This window comes from Plectrocnemia conspersa, unplaced genomic scaffold, assembly GCF_051122295.1.
Source record: "Plectrocnemia conspersa isolate PC_06_02 unplaced genomic scaffold, ASM5112229v1 ptg000013l, whole genome shotgun sequence".
NCBI classification, from domain to species: Eukaryota; Metazoa; Arthropoda; class Insecta; order Trichoptera; family Polycentropodidae; genus Plectrocnemia; species Plectrocnemia conspersa.
In genome coordinates, this window is record NW_028277177.1 from 26,146,250 (window position 1) to 26,165,419 (window position 19,170).

Sequence of the window (19,170 nt, forward strand, 5' to 3'; positions counted from 1 at the left end):
TATTGGATAATGTATTTTAGCCAGCTTTAATATCATTAGTAAAATATTTGTTATTTTCCTCTGAAAATGAATAAAATAATCATGACGAATGTAACTTACGCGTAGTTAGTAATACACCGATATGTTTTGCACGAAATGTAATTTGCAAAATGATCATGTAGTCTTTGAAAGTATGTATTACTCAGTATTTTGTACAATTAAATTGTCAAATTAATAATTAAGTTAAATTAAAGCGTTCATTCTTGTTTCGTATTTTCTTTAACATTATGAATATAAAGTTGATTTAACTTCGAAATGGAAATTTATTAAAAATAAATTACTTTTACGTTTTAAACGTCAAGTGATTTTTTCATCAAAGTTTTCCCGTCAAATACTCTTGAACGTCTATGCAATACAATATATAATACACAAGTTAAACTCAATAAAAGTTTTCCTTATGAAATATTTCCGAATGGCATCCATCAAAATTGTAGCGAAAATGATCGATCGTCGTGTTTACTTATTTTTCTACTTAAACTTTAACTCAATTTGTTTCATTAATTGAAGACTTGAGCAAAAATTATATAGTAATCTTGATTGTGGAAAACTTTAATGGAACAAAGTTACTGTGGAATATTTTAGCATCGGAGTAATAAAAGTAATTGGAACGCTGTGCGGCGATGAGGAAACGCATGGACCGTTATTGTTTATTGAAGTGTTTATGGAGATCGAACAGTGTCACTGCCAGATAATTCGGAAATCGCTTATGAAACAATTTACGATTTACGATCGTATTGCTATTGGGTAATTACTGTAACTGAACGTGACGTATTTGGCAGGAAAAATACATTAAAAGCAGCACACTACTACGTCATTTCTCCATTGATGAGAATCGTAACTCATAATGTTAAGTTTAAATTATATATGATTTATCTGCAGGTTTTAACACTTCATTGAGTAGTAGATTTGCATTTAATTGATTCTTTAACTATATAGATATTTTATGTTTTGTACTCAAAATTATACTATATATTTTATTTAAGAAAAGTTCAAGTATTCTTCTCTCTTTCAATACCGATCCATATGAAAATATGAAGAGAATCAACCGTCATTTTCAGCACTGATTTATATTTGATCGCTTCATCGTTCCATGTTTTAAATACATAAATATCAACACTAAAATAGAAATAGTTCTTACAATTTTAAAACAAGTTTCTATATCAAATACTAATTATAATTTAAGTTTTTATTCTCAAGCTTTTAATTAATTTTTAATTAATTTAATTTTCCAGGAAAGCATTTTAGACGTTCCAGTAGTTCTAGTCGGTAACAAAAACGACCAAAGCGGAGACAGGATGGTATCTTTAGAAGACGGTCAGCGCAGGAGTAAAGAAATAGGCTGCGTTTGTTTCCATGAAATTTCTGTCAGAGAGAGTATAGAACAGGTAATTATAACATATTTACATTAAAATAAATATTATCTATTTAACGATATATTCAAATCAAAAATACTATTACAATAAACTTATTTAAAAGTATATTTTTTACCAAATATCATCAAAGTTTCCAAAGTTATAGGTCCTAAAAAGTTGTATTAAAAAAGTTCGTCCCAATACAGATTCAAGCATAATTTTTGTTGATGTAAGTTTCATGAATGTGTGAAACTGAACACATGTGTATTATTAAGAAAAATAATCTATAAATTCATAATGGTAGACTTTGAATAAAACAGTAATGAAGCCAATTAGGTATAAATATGTAATGAACAAATACTTATTTATATGTATAATATTAAAAACGTAGTCGATTACCGTATTCATGTATCATACGAGGATGAATCAATGATTATATGCAATTCAGTTGTGTTATTAACTCTATTGCATACATAAACAGCAACAAGATATGAAAATATCATTAACACACTTGCAAATAAAGTACGTCGGCGACAAATTATAAAATAGTGCAAATGCAGACACTGTCAAAATTATGCCATATGTTATAAGAAAACGATTATATTTTATGGATCTAATGTGTGTTAACAGAACCAGACGCAATTCAAACTTTTTTAAAACAAACCATGGAAGATTGAGGCTAAGCAACTGCAAAATTTTGAGGTCATTCTAACGACCATTTCGAACAAATAAAAATAAAAAACAACTCGTTTCGAAAGTAAAGCCTTACGATGAAAGATAAATTTTGAGACTAAACAATAGTTAATATTTCACAGACATATTCGTCCCGAGACGTTAATTACTTGTAAGCACTCATTAATACCATAAAAACTACTCCTTGTCTGGAAAGAATGCATGTCAGACAATGCATTATACCATGTGCAAAAGACTATTGTTTTTCTACACCCCTTGTTAACAATTACAATGGGATAATTTTATGCCATTAGTGTTTAAATATGATTTCGTGCATATATAGCTGGGGCCGTATATCAGAAATAACGCAGCGAATGTTGACTTGCAAGTCGTCCATCGTTTCTGGTTTATCGGCGTAGACCAGCGACTTCACATATCCACATAAAATAATCCAAGTGTGTTAAATCACACGATTTTTGAAGCCAATTCACAGGTCCATTACGCGAAATTATGCACTCATCGAATGTTTCCTTCAATAAATTGTTTTTGACGCGCGCTGTATGACGTGTTGCGCCATCATGTTGAAACCTAAGCTCTTTTACATTAATGCCATTTCAATTGCGAAATGAAAAAATCAGTAATCATGAATCTATAGCGCTCTCCATTGACTGTAACGTTCTGACCGGCATCATTTTAAAATAAATATGGACCAATGATTCCACCAGCCCATAAAGCACACTAAACAGTGATTTTTTGTGGATGTAACGGCGTCTCAATAATGGCTTATTAATTTTCTTCACTATTTGCTTGTTGACGTAGTCATTCAACCAAAAATGAGCCTCATCGCTGAACAAAATTTTGGGGTGAAAAGGAGGATCAAGAGGAATCTTGTTTTTGGCCCATTCACCGAACGTACAACGCACACGATATTCAAGCGGTTGCAATTCTTACACGAGCTGAATCTTGTAAGCTCGTAAACCAAGTATGTTTCGCAAAATCTTCCATAAAATGGATGGACATGGCTCTAATTGCTGTGACTCATTCGGGTCCTCCTCAATACAACGCTCCACAGCAGATACAACTTCTTCGCTGCGCACTGTACGACGTCTCAGCGGATGCGTATTATCAATTAGAGTATGCGTAGTGCGAAAACGATCCATGGGTATTCGAATTACGTTTATGTCAGCTGTATAATGGACGTAGCGCACGATAAGTTTTTCGAAGTCATTTATTTAATAAATATGTATATTTTCTTTGAAAAAACGGACCCCGGGATCTTAAACCACGTAGTTCCGCCACTGATCACGACAATCACAGCCGAAAATAGTACAACTCGACACGCCAGAAAATAATTTCAGACTTCTAAGATTTGCCATTTTATCTCCACCGCCTGATAGCGGCATCTTTATGTTTATATAATAAACTGCTACCAGATTTTACGGCTTCTCATTAGCTGCAAAGTAATTCTTCAGCCTCAAAACTCGAAATAATGAAAGAGTAAAACGCTAATGATTGATTCTACTGGAAACACGCTATTTGGAAGTGCAGATCCTTGGCATCACAGCATCTGTGCTCTAAATTACGAAGTGGCTCAGACTTCTGGCTGTCCCTTTCCGTGTATGCAGCTCTGAATGCTGCAGTTTCTGTGTGTGCCAATGAGCGGGCTTATGTAGGCCGGACGAGTCAAAGGCAAATTCTCGGTATATAGTGAATAGTGCCCCACTGTTGTATGGCCTTATATAAAGCCTTCTGTAAAGGTCCGAAAAACCATAAACTAAAACCCTGACGACGATCCAGAGGGCGTAGGCTTTCTTTGAAGACTACTTAAGATCCACTGGCCGAGTATGACTTAAATTCGTCTATAAATCTGGTATAGTAAAGAGAATGGGTTTCTCAGAAGCTAAATTCTCTCATAAATTATATCAGAAAATCATACATTTGGCTACAATATGTGTTCGAAAATGAATCTGTCTGTATACTTTGCCACGTTATTGTTTAATAAGTTTACGGTTTTGACTCATTATTTTAAAGTTCCGATCCTATCCATTTAAGTAATCACTTATTTGATCCACTCAGAGATAAAGTAAGGGATCCATCGATTCACATCTGAACAAGAACAGAAAGAAGCAGGGGGAAATATCTGTTGATGGCATAAATAAGCGTTTGCAACGTTGGGCAAGTATATTGAATAAAATGGGACTCTCAATCTTTATGAAATAATTATGATATTTGTATTTTGGCTAAATATTGACTCATATTTTAACAAATGATACATATATTCTGTTTATTTAACATATTGTTTATTTAAGTTCATGAGACTTATTGAATTTGTTTTGTTTGATTTCAGGTGTGGGGTGTATTCAGAGACGTCTGCCGGTTTTGGAGAGTGCACGCCAAATGCCCGAGGTTAAAAAGATCAGGAAGTGAAACACCAGGAGAGCAGGGAATGTCACCAGAGTCCCAAGCCATAACTCCCTTGAACGGATCCCTAAGTTTACCATGTCAGCATAGTTCTAGACCTGCAATATCGCCCATATTGTTATTAGGTATAATATTAATCTTAGATCAAAGTGATGCTATGGTTTAATTGCATGCTATGCTCTCAGGGCGCCGATGGACAGAGGTTGAACTGGAAGAAGAAGATGAAAAATCGGAAGGCGGAAGCACCGATGGCAGTAACAATGGAAGTATTTGCGGTTGTGTGTCACCAGAAGCTCCCATTCCCTTCAGAGGTAGAGCTTCAACGGACGGTCACATACTTTCAAGGCCTAGAAGATGGAGGTTTCCGCCGCCAACCGCTCCTTGTGGATACACTCCGACTGCTGATAGGAGAATGAGTATCAGTATGAGGGGAAACAATGCCAGTTATTGAGTCGAAGAGTTCCATGCTTATGATTTTATATTATTCCATATATTGTATTATTACATTATAAAGAATGTTTATTTTTTCAATGTATTAAAATTAGTGTTACCATACCATCACTTTATTATAAGTTTACTTGATCAATTTGATATATCAATATTCCATTATCGAAATAAGGATATTTGTAACATTTACTACATGTTAATTATAATATGTGCATAAATTATTGACGGTTGAGTAAATATATTATTTTTTTATTATAAAATTAAATCAATAGTGGCTATTATATGTGTAAAATATTGAATGAAGTAAAATGTGTTTAAAGACTGAGTGGATATGTAAACTTAAATCAATTAAATTTACAATGCGTGTATTAAATGTTTATTTTTTAATAAAAAAATATATATAATATACATAAAATTGTCGTGCATTATAACAATAAAAAATATGTAAACGTAAGATTAAATATTATTTTACAGGTGTGGTTGAAGAATCAGACGCTTCTAAATTAATAATTATTTAGCTGTTTATTAAATATTATTTTAATAGTAATATTTACTACACAATCACTTTTTCTTAAAAATAAATCATCTCTCCTTAAAATAAAAAAAATCAGAGCCTAACAGAACGACAAGGACGTTTATTAAGCCCATATTTATATTTTATTCAATGTGTTATTACACGTATTTATTTTTTAAGTCAGTTGTTCTAACGTTTTTCAAAATTCTAAAGTTTTAAAACATATGATTCCTTTGCCTCGCCTGTATAAATACACATTTTTTGTAAAAAAAAATATATACAAGATCTTTATTTTATCAACATGATACATATTACAAGTGTGGCATATCTAATTATACTCTGTAACTCAATATCAAATGTATTATATGTACTTACACATTTTAAATTATTTATTTTCGCAACTGGATTTTTAAAACAGTATTATTATAATTTAAATTAGTATTATTTATACCGCTGTTCTAAGTAGAAATAATGCTCAAAATAGTCCTGCACAAAATTATTTAAGCCATCTTAAAATACACACGATAATGTGAATTTTTTATTTGTAAAAAATATTATCAATAAATTATTTATTTTATATTTTCAATGTTTTAAAATCAACGTCTCCCATTAATAATAAATATACCATGACTATTCTTTCTCGGTAAATATTGATTAGTTGAGATAAAATAGTATGTAGAAAATTTATAATACAGTGGGAATTCTTCCGAAATTAAAGTTATTCGAAAAGCAACTTAAAACTTTTTTAATATTTCACATATTGAGGCTTAGCTACATTTAAAAATATTCACGGTTTGTAATAAATGTAAATGCTTACGTTTAATTTTATATTCAATAATGTTCGAAGAAGAAAAAGCGTTTTACGGACGAAAACTGCGGGAGGTCCAATATATTTCCTTCAAAGCCCAGTAAAACATGCAAATGTGGTATTTGTATACCGTTTTACTTCCCCCTCTGAGGAGAAAACGGGGAGTGTCTTTTATTTGCGTGTGACTTTCCCCTCACAGATAGCTCGTTTTATTGAGCTTAAAGCTTAAGAACCAGTGAAACACTTATATTGAAATTTTAAATATTTTATTCAATTTTTCTACATATCTTACCGTTAAATTGGTTTACCTGCGTCCGTGCGTCACGAATGCCAATGGTCTAAGGCCGAGCATTTGCGCGCGCTTGATTTTTCACAAGCATATCGACCCTAACAATAGTTTTAAGGGGCATTTCTAAAATAAAATAGAACATATTTAAAGTTTCTAAATCTAATTAGGAACTCTTTTATAAACGATTTATCGTCGTGTTGAGCGATAAACTAATGAAACAATTGACATTGCTTCGCTAGTTACTTGTTATATATTGCTTTGCCAATAATTTTGAAATATAATAACTTTGATCGAAAAGAAATCTGATGTTCACTGTGTGGTTACGGCGACAACACTGATTGTACTGGCACTGTCGCGCGCCGGACAAGTCTGAACAAGCTCATTCAAGTTCCTGGAGGAATATTTTATTATTGTTGGTTTAATCACGGGTGGGTCACGTCGCTGATGTGTCGATGCGTTCCTTTCTTGAAAATATATTTTTTGTAGTGTTTGATCTGGACTCCTCAAAGACAAGATCGCGTTCTAGATTCTCAACAAACTTGCCAGACATATAGATGTTTTTGTCTAATTACAAAGTGCTAAAATCATTTATGTGGTATGTTGCACATCTCTTTTACGTGTGGGTAACAATAATTTTTTTGAAATATTAATTGGTATAATGTCCCCTGGATTGCAACATCGTAAAAAATTATATATTGCTATTTACAATAATTTATTGTATTGTATATTTTTGTAAGATTTTCATTTTAAAACATATGACAATTATTGTATGTCAAAATTTTTTGCAGTGGCAACACTGAGATTTGACGCTTGCAACTGCATGCGGCAATTTTCAAGGAGATTGGTTAGACTGAATGTCAGACGTCACAATTATGACGTGTTCAGCGGAAGAGACCACAAAACTACTTCTAACTTTAGGTTTAGCTGAGCAAAAAGTTAAAGAAACATTAAAAAATGCCTCCGTGACGGGATATCTCATAGAAGCTGCAAAGCAGGTTAGAATATACATATTTTCTGTTCATATTCATATAGGAAAAATGTGCAATATTACACAAAATTATCACTTAATATGTATTTTATTATTAGTTAGAATCGATACAAACTAGATTTAGAACTTATTTATTGAACTTAAATGAAGTGAAAATGCAAATCCGTGACTTCCATATTAGAATGTCTTCTCGATCTTGCATTGCAATTGCGTCATCCATTGTTTCACAAATGCTTCATAGTTATAGTAGATCGAGAAATACATTGCTTAGTACTTTCTATAAAAACATATTTATAAAACGCATTTTTTTCTTACTTTAAAACTCAAGACTGACTATACCATTTTTAACCTTGACTTCTTACAGCATTAGACGTTTCCTTATGAAGGCTCTAAACAATATTTTACTGTACATTATTAAAAATATTGTAAATGCGATACATCATAATGATATACAATGATAAATTTTCAATTTGCAACTGTTAATTCATTAGACTTGTTCTAGTGTGTTGTCCTTTATGTTCTTTATTACATTATGTACGTTGTGGAATTCTTTAACAATAAACAGGTGTTGTGACTATTGCTCACAAGGCGATCACGCTCGTGAACATTGCTCACATTTTTTTGTATGAGAAAAGTATAAGTACAGTAGTATTTTAACCCCTTCATGTGGTATTATATATGGCCCCATTTTTCATGATTATTTTTCATTTTGCTACATACATATTTGGTAACATAATTGCGATCACTATGCAATCTGGCATCAAAACAAGAAACTGCGTTAACCGTTTGTAGACATTTCAAGTCAGGGACGTCATTTAAGAAGCACCCCAACCCCCTTGAATTTGGACAGAAAAATGCACGTCATTTAATGCAATCGAAGTATTAAAAAACTAGCTAGCTTTTGCGCCCCCCCCCCCCCCCCCCAAATAAATAATTCTAAACCAGAAATTTTCAGGTTACTCCTCGAAGAAAATCTAAAAAACAGTCGAGTCTATCCTAAATATTGTTTAAAACATTTCATTTCAGTGAAATCATATCAGAATACATTTTCACCGGTAGATATATATTTTTACCAGTGAAAATATAATTTATTTGGCAGATGCTAGTTAAATAATATGATTTCAACTTTTCCATATGTAGTAATATTTACATTTACATATTTATTATTTATTTACATGCGATGTATAAATGTGAATGTATTTTTCGGTGAAGTTGTATTTTCATTACTGAAGTCCAAATACATTTTCACCAGTAGATATGTATATGTATATTTCTACTAGCGATAGTATAATTGAACTAATAGGCAATAGTGAAATTATAAGCTGCTCTAAAAAGACTATGAAACTCAATTATTTATATTTTTGCCCCGAACGAACGGAAATAAAAACTTAATTCAATTTTATGATTATATCAGCCAAATGAATTTGATTTAACATTTTTAAAACACCCATATAATAGAAAATTTTCATTGTTCAAAAAAAAACCAAGTTCTTCTCATAGTTCAAATAATCTGACAATTATTTTTTCATGTGATAGTTCTAATTTAATAATGAAATAGCAAAAATATATGTTTAATACTTATTCTTTATATATAATATGAGGAATGTTTCGAGGAACCAGCTCTAATCTTAATTTGTATTACTGCTCTTTTCACAAATCCTGTCATTGACTTGCGATTGCTACATACATCGTCATATTTTTCTAAACTTATTTCATGACATTTCATAAAATTGTCGAAACATTTAAATATATTTTTTCTATAGTGTTAGTTTGTAAATTTTCACAGATCTTGTGTCAATTTCTTTGCTTTCTGAACTTTCGAATTTGTTTCGAATATGAAACTATCTCTGGTTTCATATGCCATATTACTATCAGCACTACTCGCAAAAACTTTCAGCGAATCATCATCATTTTCAAATATTTCAGTCGTTGAACTCATTTTGTTATCTAGGGTAAATTAAAAAAAAACGTACATTTTAATTATTTATTTCCACCGTTGTAAATTCAAATTAAAGTAAAAAGTAATATATATATTAGTAGCTAAATATAATATTTCTAGCCTAAAACACATGCGACACACGGCAACTGTCAAGAGATACTGACGTAACATGTCGAAACATGTAACCGCTCAACGTGAACGCGATCGTGCTTCTGGCAATTTTGAAATGAGCACCTCGTGCTCATTTCAAAATTGAAGAAGGTATTGACCAGAAACTTATTTAACCATTTTGCACTCAAATGGTTAAATAAGTTTCTGGTACCTAAATAACCTTCCGCTATATCATAAATTCTGCGTGAAACTATATTATTTGAAAATGGGATTTTTCAATTGTTGCCAAATTTTTTTATCAAATATGTTTGAGAAGCAGTTCTTGACTTTTTGTAATTTGAAAATTTTTTTACATGAAATTTTATGATTTATTAACCCTATCACCACAGCAGATATTTTTGCGCTCCATTTCGAAATTTGTTAATTTGTGGGGAGCACTATTTATGCTATATTTTTAAAAATATTATGATTTAATAAATTCAAGTGATTTACAGCCTTAAATTATACTAAATAACCATATTATTAGGCTCAAAGGTTTACGGCACTTTGAGGTGCCCAATCAGTACTGGCGATTTTCTTGATGACTTCTATAGAAGCTATCCGCGGTGAAAGGGTTAAGAGACTCAAAAAAATATATGTAGATAGAGGTGACATTCAAATAATTATTGAATTTCTTGCGACACCTCATAATTCTTAGCAGAATAAGGTTCTGTAGAGTATAAGTTTGGAACGTTACTGTGCACGGCTAGTAATACATTCTTAGAACAACCAGTTTATATATATATGATCATATACCATAAAAAAAAATACTTTTATACAAATTATACATTAACTTTAATTTCAGATTCAAAAAAAAAATGTTCCCAAAGGAGCTGGAATATTAGTATATCATCTAGGAACAAAATTGAAGCCTCAGATCGCTTCTAAACTATTGTTTGTCACCGATTATATAGCTAGTGGCAAATTAGACTCGACCATGCGTGTCGATGCAGCGCTTGAATATTTATTATCTAACATTAGCGACGATAAAGTCAACGTATCAAACTTTGAGAAAGCGTGTGGCGTCGGTGTAATTGTTACACCCGAAGAAATCGAACAAGCTGTTGAAAAACAGGTATATTTATAATCTGTTTTTATTTTCAGCATGAAATTTTATATGAAATAATTTATTTTTTAGATATCTAATGTACGAGCCGAGCTATTGGAGAAAAGATACAAGTACAATTCGGGTCTAATAATGCAAGGTGTGCGCTCAACGTTACCATGGGCTGATGGTAAAGCCATTAAGAGCGAAGTAGACGTTCAAGTAATCGTCTTTTAAATCAATATACTATAAATCATATTTTGCATTGAGACTCATTGATGGAATTGTAGATTTTAGATATTTTGGGTCCTAAAACTGAAGCAGACTTAGCGCCGGTTCCTAAGACTGATAAAAAAGCTAAAACAACAACTGCGCCTAAACCAAAAGAAACTTTAAGTAATTACATTATTATATAAAAGTATATTTTATATTAATGTATAATATAATTAATATATTATTTTAGAAGATAATAAAGAAAAGATTGAAGATAATTCTGACAGCGCTTCAAATATCCAAGAGTTGCTGAAAAAAGTCAATTTCCATTTACCGGGAGAGAATTTTAAAACTGATGGATATATCGTCACTCCCAATACTAAGAAAATTTTAGCTGAACATTTAAAACAAACCGGCAGTAAAGTAGTTACGAGGTTTCCACCGGAACCGAACGGTATCTTACATATTGGACATGCTAAAGCCATCAACATTAATTTTGGATATGCTGCCACTCATGGCGGTATTTGCAATTTGAGATATGATGATACGAATCCGGAAAAAGAAGAAGAAAAGTTCTTTACTGGAATTAAAGATATGGTAGATTGGTTAGGTTAGTAGTAAAATATATATTTATAAGTCTCAATATTATTTAATATAAATAAAATTATTTTAGGATATAAACCACATGCTGTAACTTATGCATCTAATAACTTCCAACAGTTATATGAATGGGCTGTAATTTTAATCAAAAAAGACTTGGCTTATGTTTGTCATCAGTCTGTGGAAGAAATGAGAGGTTTCAATCCGCTTCCGTCTCCATGGAAAGATAGACCGATTGAAGAAAGTTTGCAGTTGTTCAAGGTGATTTAAGAATTAATAAATATTTAAAGGCATATAAAGAATATTTGTATTATTTTTTAGGATATGAAAAGGGGTAAGATTGATGAAGGCAAAGCGACTTTAAGATTGAAGACTGTTCTCGAAGAAGGAAAAGTAGATCCTGTTGCTTATAGAATTAAATTTTATCCGCATCATAGAACTGGAAACGATTGGTGTATATATCCAACGTACGATTACACTCATTGCTTATGCGACAGCATTGAAAATATCACTCACTCGCTCTGCACCAAAGAATTCCAATCTAGAAGATCGTCTTATTACTGGCTCTGTAATGCTTTAGACATCTATTGTCCTGTGCAATGGGAATATGGAAGATTGAATGTGAATTATACGGTTGTTTCTAAGAGAAAGATCGCGAAATTGATCACTAATGGAATTGTTAAAGGTATGTGTAATAGTTTATACTTTGCTTACAATAAATCGCCCCATAAAGATCATATAAATACTCATTCCATATAATCAGGGATTTTAATTAAAATTTGTTTTATAGATTGGGACGACCCTAGGCTTTACACTTTGAGTGCTTTGCGCAGACGAGGCTATCCACCAGAAGCCGTCAACAATTTTTGTGCAAAACTTGGTCTCACTGGAGCTGTAGGAGCTGTAGATCCGGCTATGTTAGAAGCTTGCGTCAGAGACATTCTAAATAAATCTGCTCCAAGGTATGTATTATATTATTTAGATATATTTAAAATCCGCTGTTTACTAAATCGATATAATATATGTTTTATTTAATAACAGAAAATTGGTTGTGCTAGAGCCTCTCAAACTGACAATAACAAATTTCCCTGAAGATATAAATACAGTATCAGCTCCAGATTTTCCCAGCGAACCCGAGCTCGGCTCAAGAAACATTCCGTTCGAAAGGACTGTTTATATTGAAAGATCCGATTTCAAAGAAGTCGCCGAAAAAGATTATAAAAGACTGTCATTGAAGCAAAATGTTGGATTGCGCTACACCGGCTATGTTATCGAGGTAAAGTTTAAATTTATTTACATTATCAATTAACGTAGATGTCATAAAAAAATATAATCATACTTGAAACGTATATTTGTTCAAAATTGCATCATTTCAGGTGAAAAATATTATCAAAAATAAAAATGGTGAAATAGTGGAGTTGGAATGTGTTTGCGAAAATGCTAATAATTGCAAGAGTAAACCAAAGGCTTTCATTCAATGGGTGTCTTCTCCTTTGAACATCGAAGTCAGACTATATGAACCACTGTAAGATATGTTTTATTTACATCTAATATTTATCTAGGTTTTAATTATTTTTATAAATTGTAAACTAACACTCTTTTGCAAATATAATATTAACATGTTGACTGCCAATAGGATTTTCGTAAAATGTCCAAAAATGATTTTATTGTTTTTATGTTTAATATAATATAATTGGTCGGAATACAATTATTTTATTTGTTTTGAGATATTTTTTGGGTAAATTAGTGTTTTTTCATGTCAAATATGGTATATCGGGCAACTTTAATAGTAGTTTATAAAGAATGTGTGGCTGACAGTGCAAAATGACAATCTAAAATTAGGTATGTCGTGTCGGCCACCGGTGGTCGACGCGGCCTAATTGGAATACCTTGGTGTCGGCCACCGGCGGCTGACAGGGCAGTCAACGTGTTAACTTTATAAATAATATTAACCTTAATTTCATACAGATACATATTCTTGAGCCAAAATCCACCAGCAATACACTCAAATAAATTTAGACGTAAAGATAAAATATTGGTTTTCCATCGTCTTGTGTTAGTGTCGGAGTAAAGCCAATTAATTGGCTTTATAATGATAATGTGTTGACCACAATGCTATTGTTTTTACTATAATCGAGCAAATATTTTTTTTGAAACAAATCATCTCTAATATAAAAATATAGATCTTCATCTCTCACGATTAGTTATGTTTTAAAAACTATTATTTAATTTATGGAATGAAAAATATTCACTCGAAACTCGCACATTAGTAATCACTAATCAATAACAAATTCCACATAATAGAAAAAAAGTAGATAAGCAAAATAGCAATTTATATTAAAAATACACCTTTATCTTTAAATATTTACCTGTTTTAAAAGTGTCAAGAAATGATTTGCGATGATTCCATTCGTATTATATTCTATGAGCTGATTGCGCTTTTATACAAAAGCTAGTGATTTTTGGCGCATATAAAATTTTTAATATTGTAAAAAAATTCTAGCGCCTTAACTGTAGAATCCGTATCGGCTCTAAAAACCACATTATATTGTCAAGGCAAACTTAGAACATATTTACCAAAAAAATTACACATTTAAAAGCTCTACAAAAACATAAATATGTTTTTTAATACTTCACCAATGATCGGTACTTTTTACAACAGGTACCTCTGTGGGGAAGAACGGCACAGGATGCACAGATGCATCGATTTTCACTCCGTATTTTATAGTTTGGTTACTGTAGGTATGTTAGATGCAACATAGATCAACAGACATCTTGACTTTTAAAAAAATAAAAAAAAATAATTTGAAATTGATTGACATAAACAATACTTATTAAAATACCAAGTCCCGAACAGAAGCGACTTTTCTATGACAGTATTCCGAGAAAGAGGAGATCTAAAATCCTCTTCTCCCTCCACTTCTCAATTTGTGGTGAAACTGCATTATATTTTTTTTCGACGCATCGGAATTGCTGGACCCAGATGTCATCAATAAAAAAAATTCTGATACATTTTTAATGGAACGTATATCATTTTTTCAGAACTTGTATTTTATTTATAATGTAATACATCAATATTTAAATAATATCTCAAAAGGCTCGGAAACCAAAGGATTGATAACAATAAATATATATTTTCATGTACTTACGCATCGATCTTTTGTGAATGTATTTTGATGAAAATTTTAATTAATATTAATCAAATATCTTTAAATTTACAGATTTCATCATAAAAATCCCGAAGATCCAAATGAAGTGCCTGAAGGATTTTTATCAGATTGTGATAGTAATTCCCTACAAATCGTGAACGCAATGTCTGAACGTTCTCTTATACAAACCAAAGTATTCGATAAGTTTCAGTTTGAAAGAATCGGATTCTTCTCTGTAGATCCAGACAGCAGCGCGAATAAGGTGACGTATTTATTATTTTTTACTTGATATCTCAAATATCTATGTTATACTAATTATTATTTTTATTTAAAACAGATTGTGTTTAACCGCACTGTAACTTTGAAGGAAGATTCAAAGAAAGTATAATGTGTTTTTTTACCGAATTGACTGATCAATTTTCAGCTTGTATCAAATATTTATATACATATTTTTATATAAATATATATTAAATTATTTACTAACGCAATAGAAATTAAATAACCATTGAATGATCAAATAACAGAGTTTCATTTATTTCTCAACCCTTAATTACATAATGAAATGAAATTGTCTTGGATAGTACACGACATAAATAAAAATATCGCTAAAGTAACATTGCTAATATATTATATAGATTAGATCATTATCACCAAAACATATCACGCAAATATACATACAAATAAATATTTTATATAGACGTAGTACAATACCGAAGTTCTTTGAATATATTTTTTGTTCGGGTTTGGTTTTATTGTACCGACTGAACAGAAAACGGATTAAAAACATAAAGATAAATTGAATGGGCAATAAGACAATAATACTCTTAAGTGGACAGGAAATAGTGCATAGTTGGACCCTTAATTTAAGACAAAAATTGGTGCTAATAATAAGTAATTATAATAATTTAGTGATTTTACATATTTATATCAGGTTCAAATTTATCGAAAATATTTTTTATTACTTTACAATCTATGAAAATTAATCAATTGGAGTATACTACAGGAAGAGTTTGACTGATTGGAACGTCTCATTAAAAGGGAGGCTCTTTTCAATACGTTCCAATGGTGTAACTCTTCCGACATTGATGATTAGGTACATTCGCTTATCATAAGGCATTTTGACTAAATATTATAAAGAATAGTCCCATTCTGTATTGTTTGTTAAGTCAGATTTGATCGGAAAATACATGAAAGATGGATCTCGACAATCGGATTATAATTAATCGAAGACTCGTTTGCCTTTATCGTTACCTAAATACATTAATGATATATGTAGTATTAAATAACAACACCATAAGAATCCTTACAGTAATTGGAATGTTGTGATGAGCAGATTAATCGACGTATTTCAAACACCTTACTCGCATTAAGAAAATACTTTTATAGCTTTTAAAATATTTTTTTCGTATAAGGCTCTCACGATACGTAGCTACAATAAAATTGTTGAAACGACTAACAGTTAAACTCTATGTGCCGGTGCTTAGTTGCCATAATATAACAAACTTAGAAATTCCCTGGTGCTTGCAGTGGCTAAACATACGTGTCAAGACCGAAAAACTATGATAACGATGATTTATATATACATATACTTCGCATAGAAATGGGCAGTCGGTGATAATTGACCTTGGCCGAGCTTCCGCTCGCCTAGGCTTATATAATTTTTATAAATCTGAAAAATATACATACGCCCATAAGATTGCTTCACACATCGTCAACCTTTCTCGCACAAAAATAGATTAGATCTCGTGATATACATAGTACATACATATGAAAGTAATAAAAGATTCAGAGACGTTAATAATTTACATTATAGATACTCACAAGTCTACTAAGTATAGTAAAAAATCATCGCCAATGACACAATTTTAACAATGAATTTCATAGATCATTACGTTCTGGATCTACAGCTATAACTGGATTAGATATCATGCGAGAGTTCCTTTAACTGATTGATTGAGATTATTTGAACAAATATATAAGCAAGAGTTACAAGATATAATACTGTGCAAAAGTCTTGGGCCACTTGATTTGGTAACGATATTTAAAATAGTATCTCTTTCTAACTAACAAATATTGTCGAAAGAGATAAGCTTCACAGTTTGATATTTCAGGCAATATAAGCTTAGATTTAAACAGAATTAGCCAAATCCATTTTAGATGAAATATATTTACAAATCTAAATAAATTTAATATAATTCTAAATACGCATTATCTCATAATTCTAATGAAGCTATTAAATGATATCAAAATTTCAAAGTATGAATCTCTCATTGTTCATACCAGTTAAACGAACTCAAGTATGATTTACAGAGACTGCAAATACAGAACCCAATTTTCATAATATTTACAATATTACATATATATATAAGTTAAATAAATATGATTGCTTCCTTACATTTTAAGACTAATACATATTTACAGTGACCCTAAAGCGAAGAGATTTCTTGATACTTAATTTTTTTATATTTATTTATATAATAAATAACTTATGTAATTATTGCGTTAAGTTTTACAGGAAACATTTTCATATTGGAAAGATTTTCTTTATATTTATATAATAATTATTCATTTCCTAATAATTAAAATCATAGTAACATTCGTAAAATGTAAAATATATGATCACAATCCAATAATCCAAAATACAATACATAGACGACACAAACATTTCAAGTTAGAACGATTTTGTTTATGGCACATTAACTTAAACCTCAATGTCATTTTTGGTCCTGAACCCGATCCGAAACATCACTAGTCACAAGTATTATATATAATAAAATATAGAAGGTATAAATCAACAACAATAAGTACACATACTAATTATTCAACAATATTTATATAGACTCACGATTAAAAAATGATTGTAATAATAAGCTATTATTTAAGATTTATATATATTTTACCGAGCGCGTTAAATAAACGATTTAAAGAGTAGAACATATTTATAGAAGTATATAAATATAATCACACAAAGTATGGTTATATCGTATATACTTAATTACTAAACAACAGTGTGATTGTCAGATGCTTAATTGATACGATTATAAAATAAATACTAATAAATTCACATCTATAGAAAAACACAAGCATTAAATCGATGTGAAAATATATTATACTAAGTAACTTTGGAATGTATCATTATTCAATATAAATCAGAGATTCGTTTTTATAATAAAGGGATATTCGTTAAATATTTCTTAGTGATTCTGTCAAATATAAGTAATAATAACTGCCGATTAAAAATAGGAACTAGATAACGAAAAGCTCTTATTAAAAAAATACTAGCAACCATATTAAATCATAAGTAGTTAAATTTTATAAAATTGACTAAGTGGTTAAAAAATTCTTATTGTATGTAATAATATCTCTTTTAAGTTGTATTATTAAAAGCATTAATCAAAAATACGTATTAAGTTAAATAGACGTATCTACATAATATAATTATTGCATATACATATATAAAACGCAGTCACTCTCCGACTTCAAATGACATAGTGGATTTTTTTCTTATCAATGTTGGTCCAAAATATGACAAATATGTTATTAGTGTCTTGTTAATTAAGAGCGACTGCATATATATACACAAATATACACATATAATATAATACAAAAATAGGGATCTTTCATATATTTATGTACAGGGATATCATGCAAATAAAAAAGAACAACGCTAAAAAATCCAACAGCCTTAAAAGAAAACACGACAAGCATCTAAAAACGCAATCACTCTACGTGACAAACTAATTTTTTTATAAAATGGACTCTTATAAAGTCACACAAAAACTATAACACAATATTCTCACAGCATTGTCTTTCTTATACCGCATATTATGCGGATTTTATCCTATAATTATACATCTTATAAGTAAGTTATATAATATATGTATTAATTATTGAATTGAACACATCTAATATTTATAATGTGTGATCAATCAAATGAAAGAATATATATACATATATATTCATAGCTTAAAAGATTAGATAATTATTTTGATTAAAATTTATATACATAGAATAAAATTGCTATGTGATTCGTAGAACATAATATATTAATAATCTCTGCTTGCGTATTGAAAATAGGAATTCGGAATATTTAATTTAACTCTTCTGCATTGTATACAGTTGTATTTAATTATATGACTATCTTCCCGGTTCTATCCTGCCGTATCTGTATAGTTGTCGTTTGATGGATACGATAAGATAGAACTGAGTTGAAAATAATATTTTTATTACAAAAGGACTCAAAATCAATGATAGCGTATTTATAAAATGAGTAGATTATATTTAAAAAAATATTTCTACGTCTGAGATTTTTAGTTATACCTAAAAAATATCACTCGCTTACAATGAGAGTAGTTTCTTAACGAATATAGAAGAATATAATATTTTAAGATATTTTCTTTTAAAAAAATGTTTAGGCAATGTGAGATCCATCCGGCTAAGGCAGCCAAGTTAGTTCAAACAACAGTCTCTAAGTCCTCAGAGGCCACTTGAAAATTTTCTTGACCTTAAAAAAAAAGTGTTTTATGTTGTATACTGGTTTAATT

General features: G+C 30.4%; 3 protein-coding genes across 15 annotated transcripts in view; 2 read left to right on the forward strand and 1 right to left on the reverse strand.

Moving 5' to 3' along the window:
* The window catches only part of LOC148227697 (ras-related and estrogen-regulated growth inhibitor), a 43,955-nt gene extending 38,656 nt beyond the window's left edge, over positions 1 to 5,299 (forward strand). The window contains exons 5-7 of one of the 2 annotated variants that reach the window (XM_088201922.1): positions 1,272 to 1,424; positions 4,411 to 4,609; positions 4,670 to 5,299. In XM_088201922.1, the coding sequence (XP_088058048.1) occupies positions 1,272 to 1,424; positions 4,411 to 4,609; positions 4,670 to 4,935 (618 nt within the window). In that variant the 3' untranslated portion in view covers positions 4,936 to 5,299. The remainder of the gene's footprint in view (positions 1 to 1,271; positions 1,425 to 4,410; positions 4,610 to 4,669) is intronic. The other variant, XM_088201923.1, reaches the window with a different exon arrangement.
* Positions 5,300 to 7,309: 2,010 nt separating this feature from the next.
* Positions 7,310 to 15,144, forward strand: GlnRS (Glutaminyl-tRNA synthetase). Its single transcript, XM_088201636.1, has 12 exons — positions 7,310 to 7,537; positions 10,425 to 10,694; positions 10,758 to 10,886; positions 10,955 to 11,060; positions 11,128 to 11,487; positions 11,551 to 11,738; positions 11,799 to 12,162; positions 12,268 to 12,439; positions 12,519 to 12,753; positions 12,854 to 13,002; positions 14,699 to 14,888; positions 14,964 to 15,144. Exons 1-12 carry the CDS (start codon positions 7,397 to 7,399, stop codon positions 15,012 to 15,014), a joined length of 2,355 nt encoding a protein of 784 aa, XP_088057762.1. The 5' UTR covers positions 7,310 to 7,396; the 3' UTR covers positions 15,015 to 15,144.
* rdgA (retinal degeneration A) overlaps positions 15,132 to 19,170 on the reverse strand; it is a 355,552-nt gene continuing 351,513 nt past the window's right edge. For all 12 annotated transcript variants that reach the window (XM_088201623.1, XM_088201634.1, XM_088201625.1 and 9 more), the window contains one exon: positions 15,132 to 19,130. In XM_088201623.1, coding sequence (XP_088057749.1) covers positions 19,081 to 19,130 — 50 coding nt within the window. In that variant the 3' untranslated portion in view covers positions 15,132 to 19,080. The remainder of the gene's footprint in view (positions 19,131 to 19,170) is intronic.

What these genes read in the sequence shown, in the direction of transcription:
- GlnRS (XM_088201636.1), top strand. Translation starts at nt 7,397, where the DNA reads ATGTCAGACGTCACAATTATGACGTGTTCAGCGGAAGAGACCACAAAA. An exon ending in AGAGCGAAGTAGACGTTCAA is followed by an intron (nt 10,887 to 10,954) that starts GTAATCGTCTTT and finishes ATGGAATTGTAG; the next exon opens with ATTTTAGATATTTTGGGTCC. An exon ending in AGATATGGTAGATTGGTTAG is followed by an intron (nt 11,488 to 11,550) that starts GTTAGTAGTAAA and finishes AAATTATTTTAG; the next exon opens with GATATAAACCACATGCTGTA.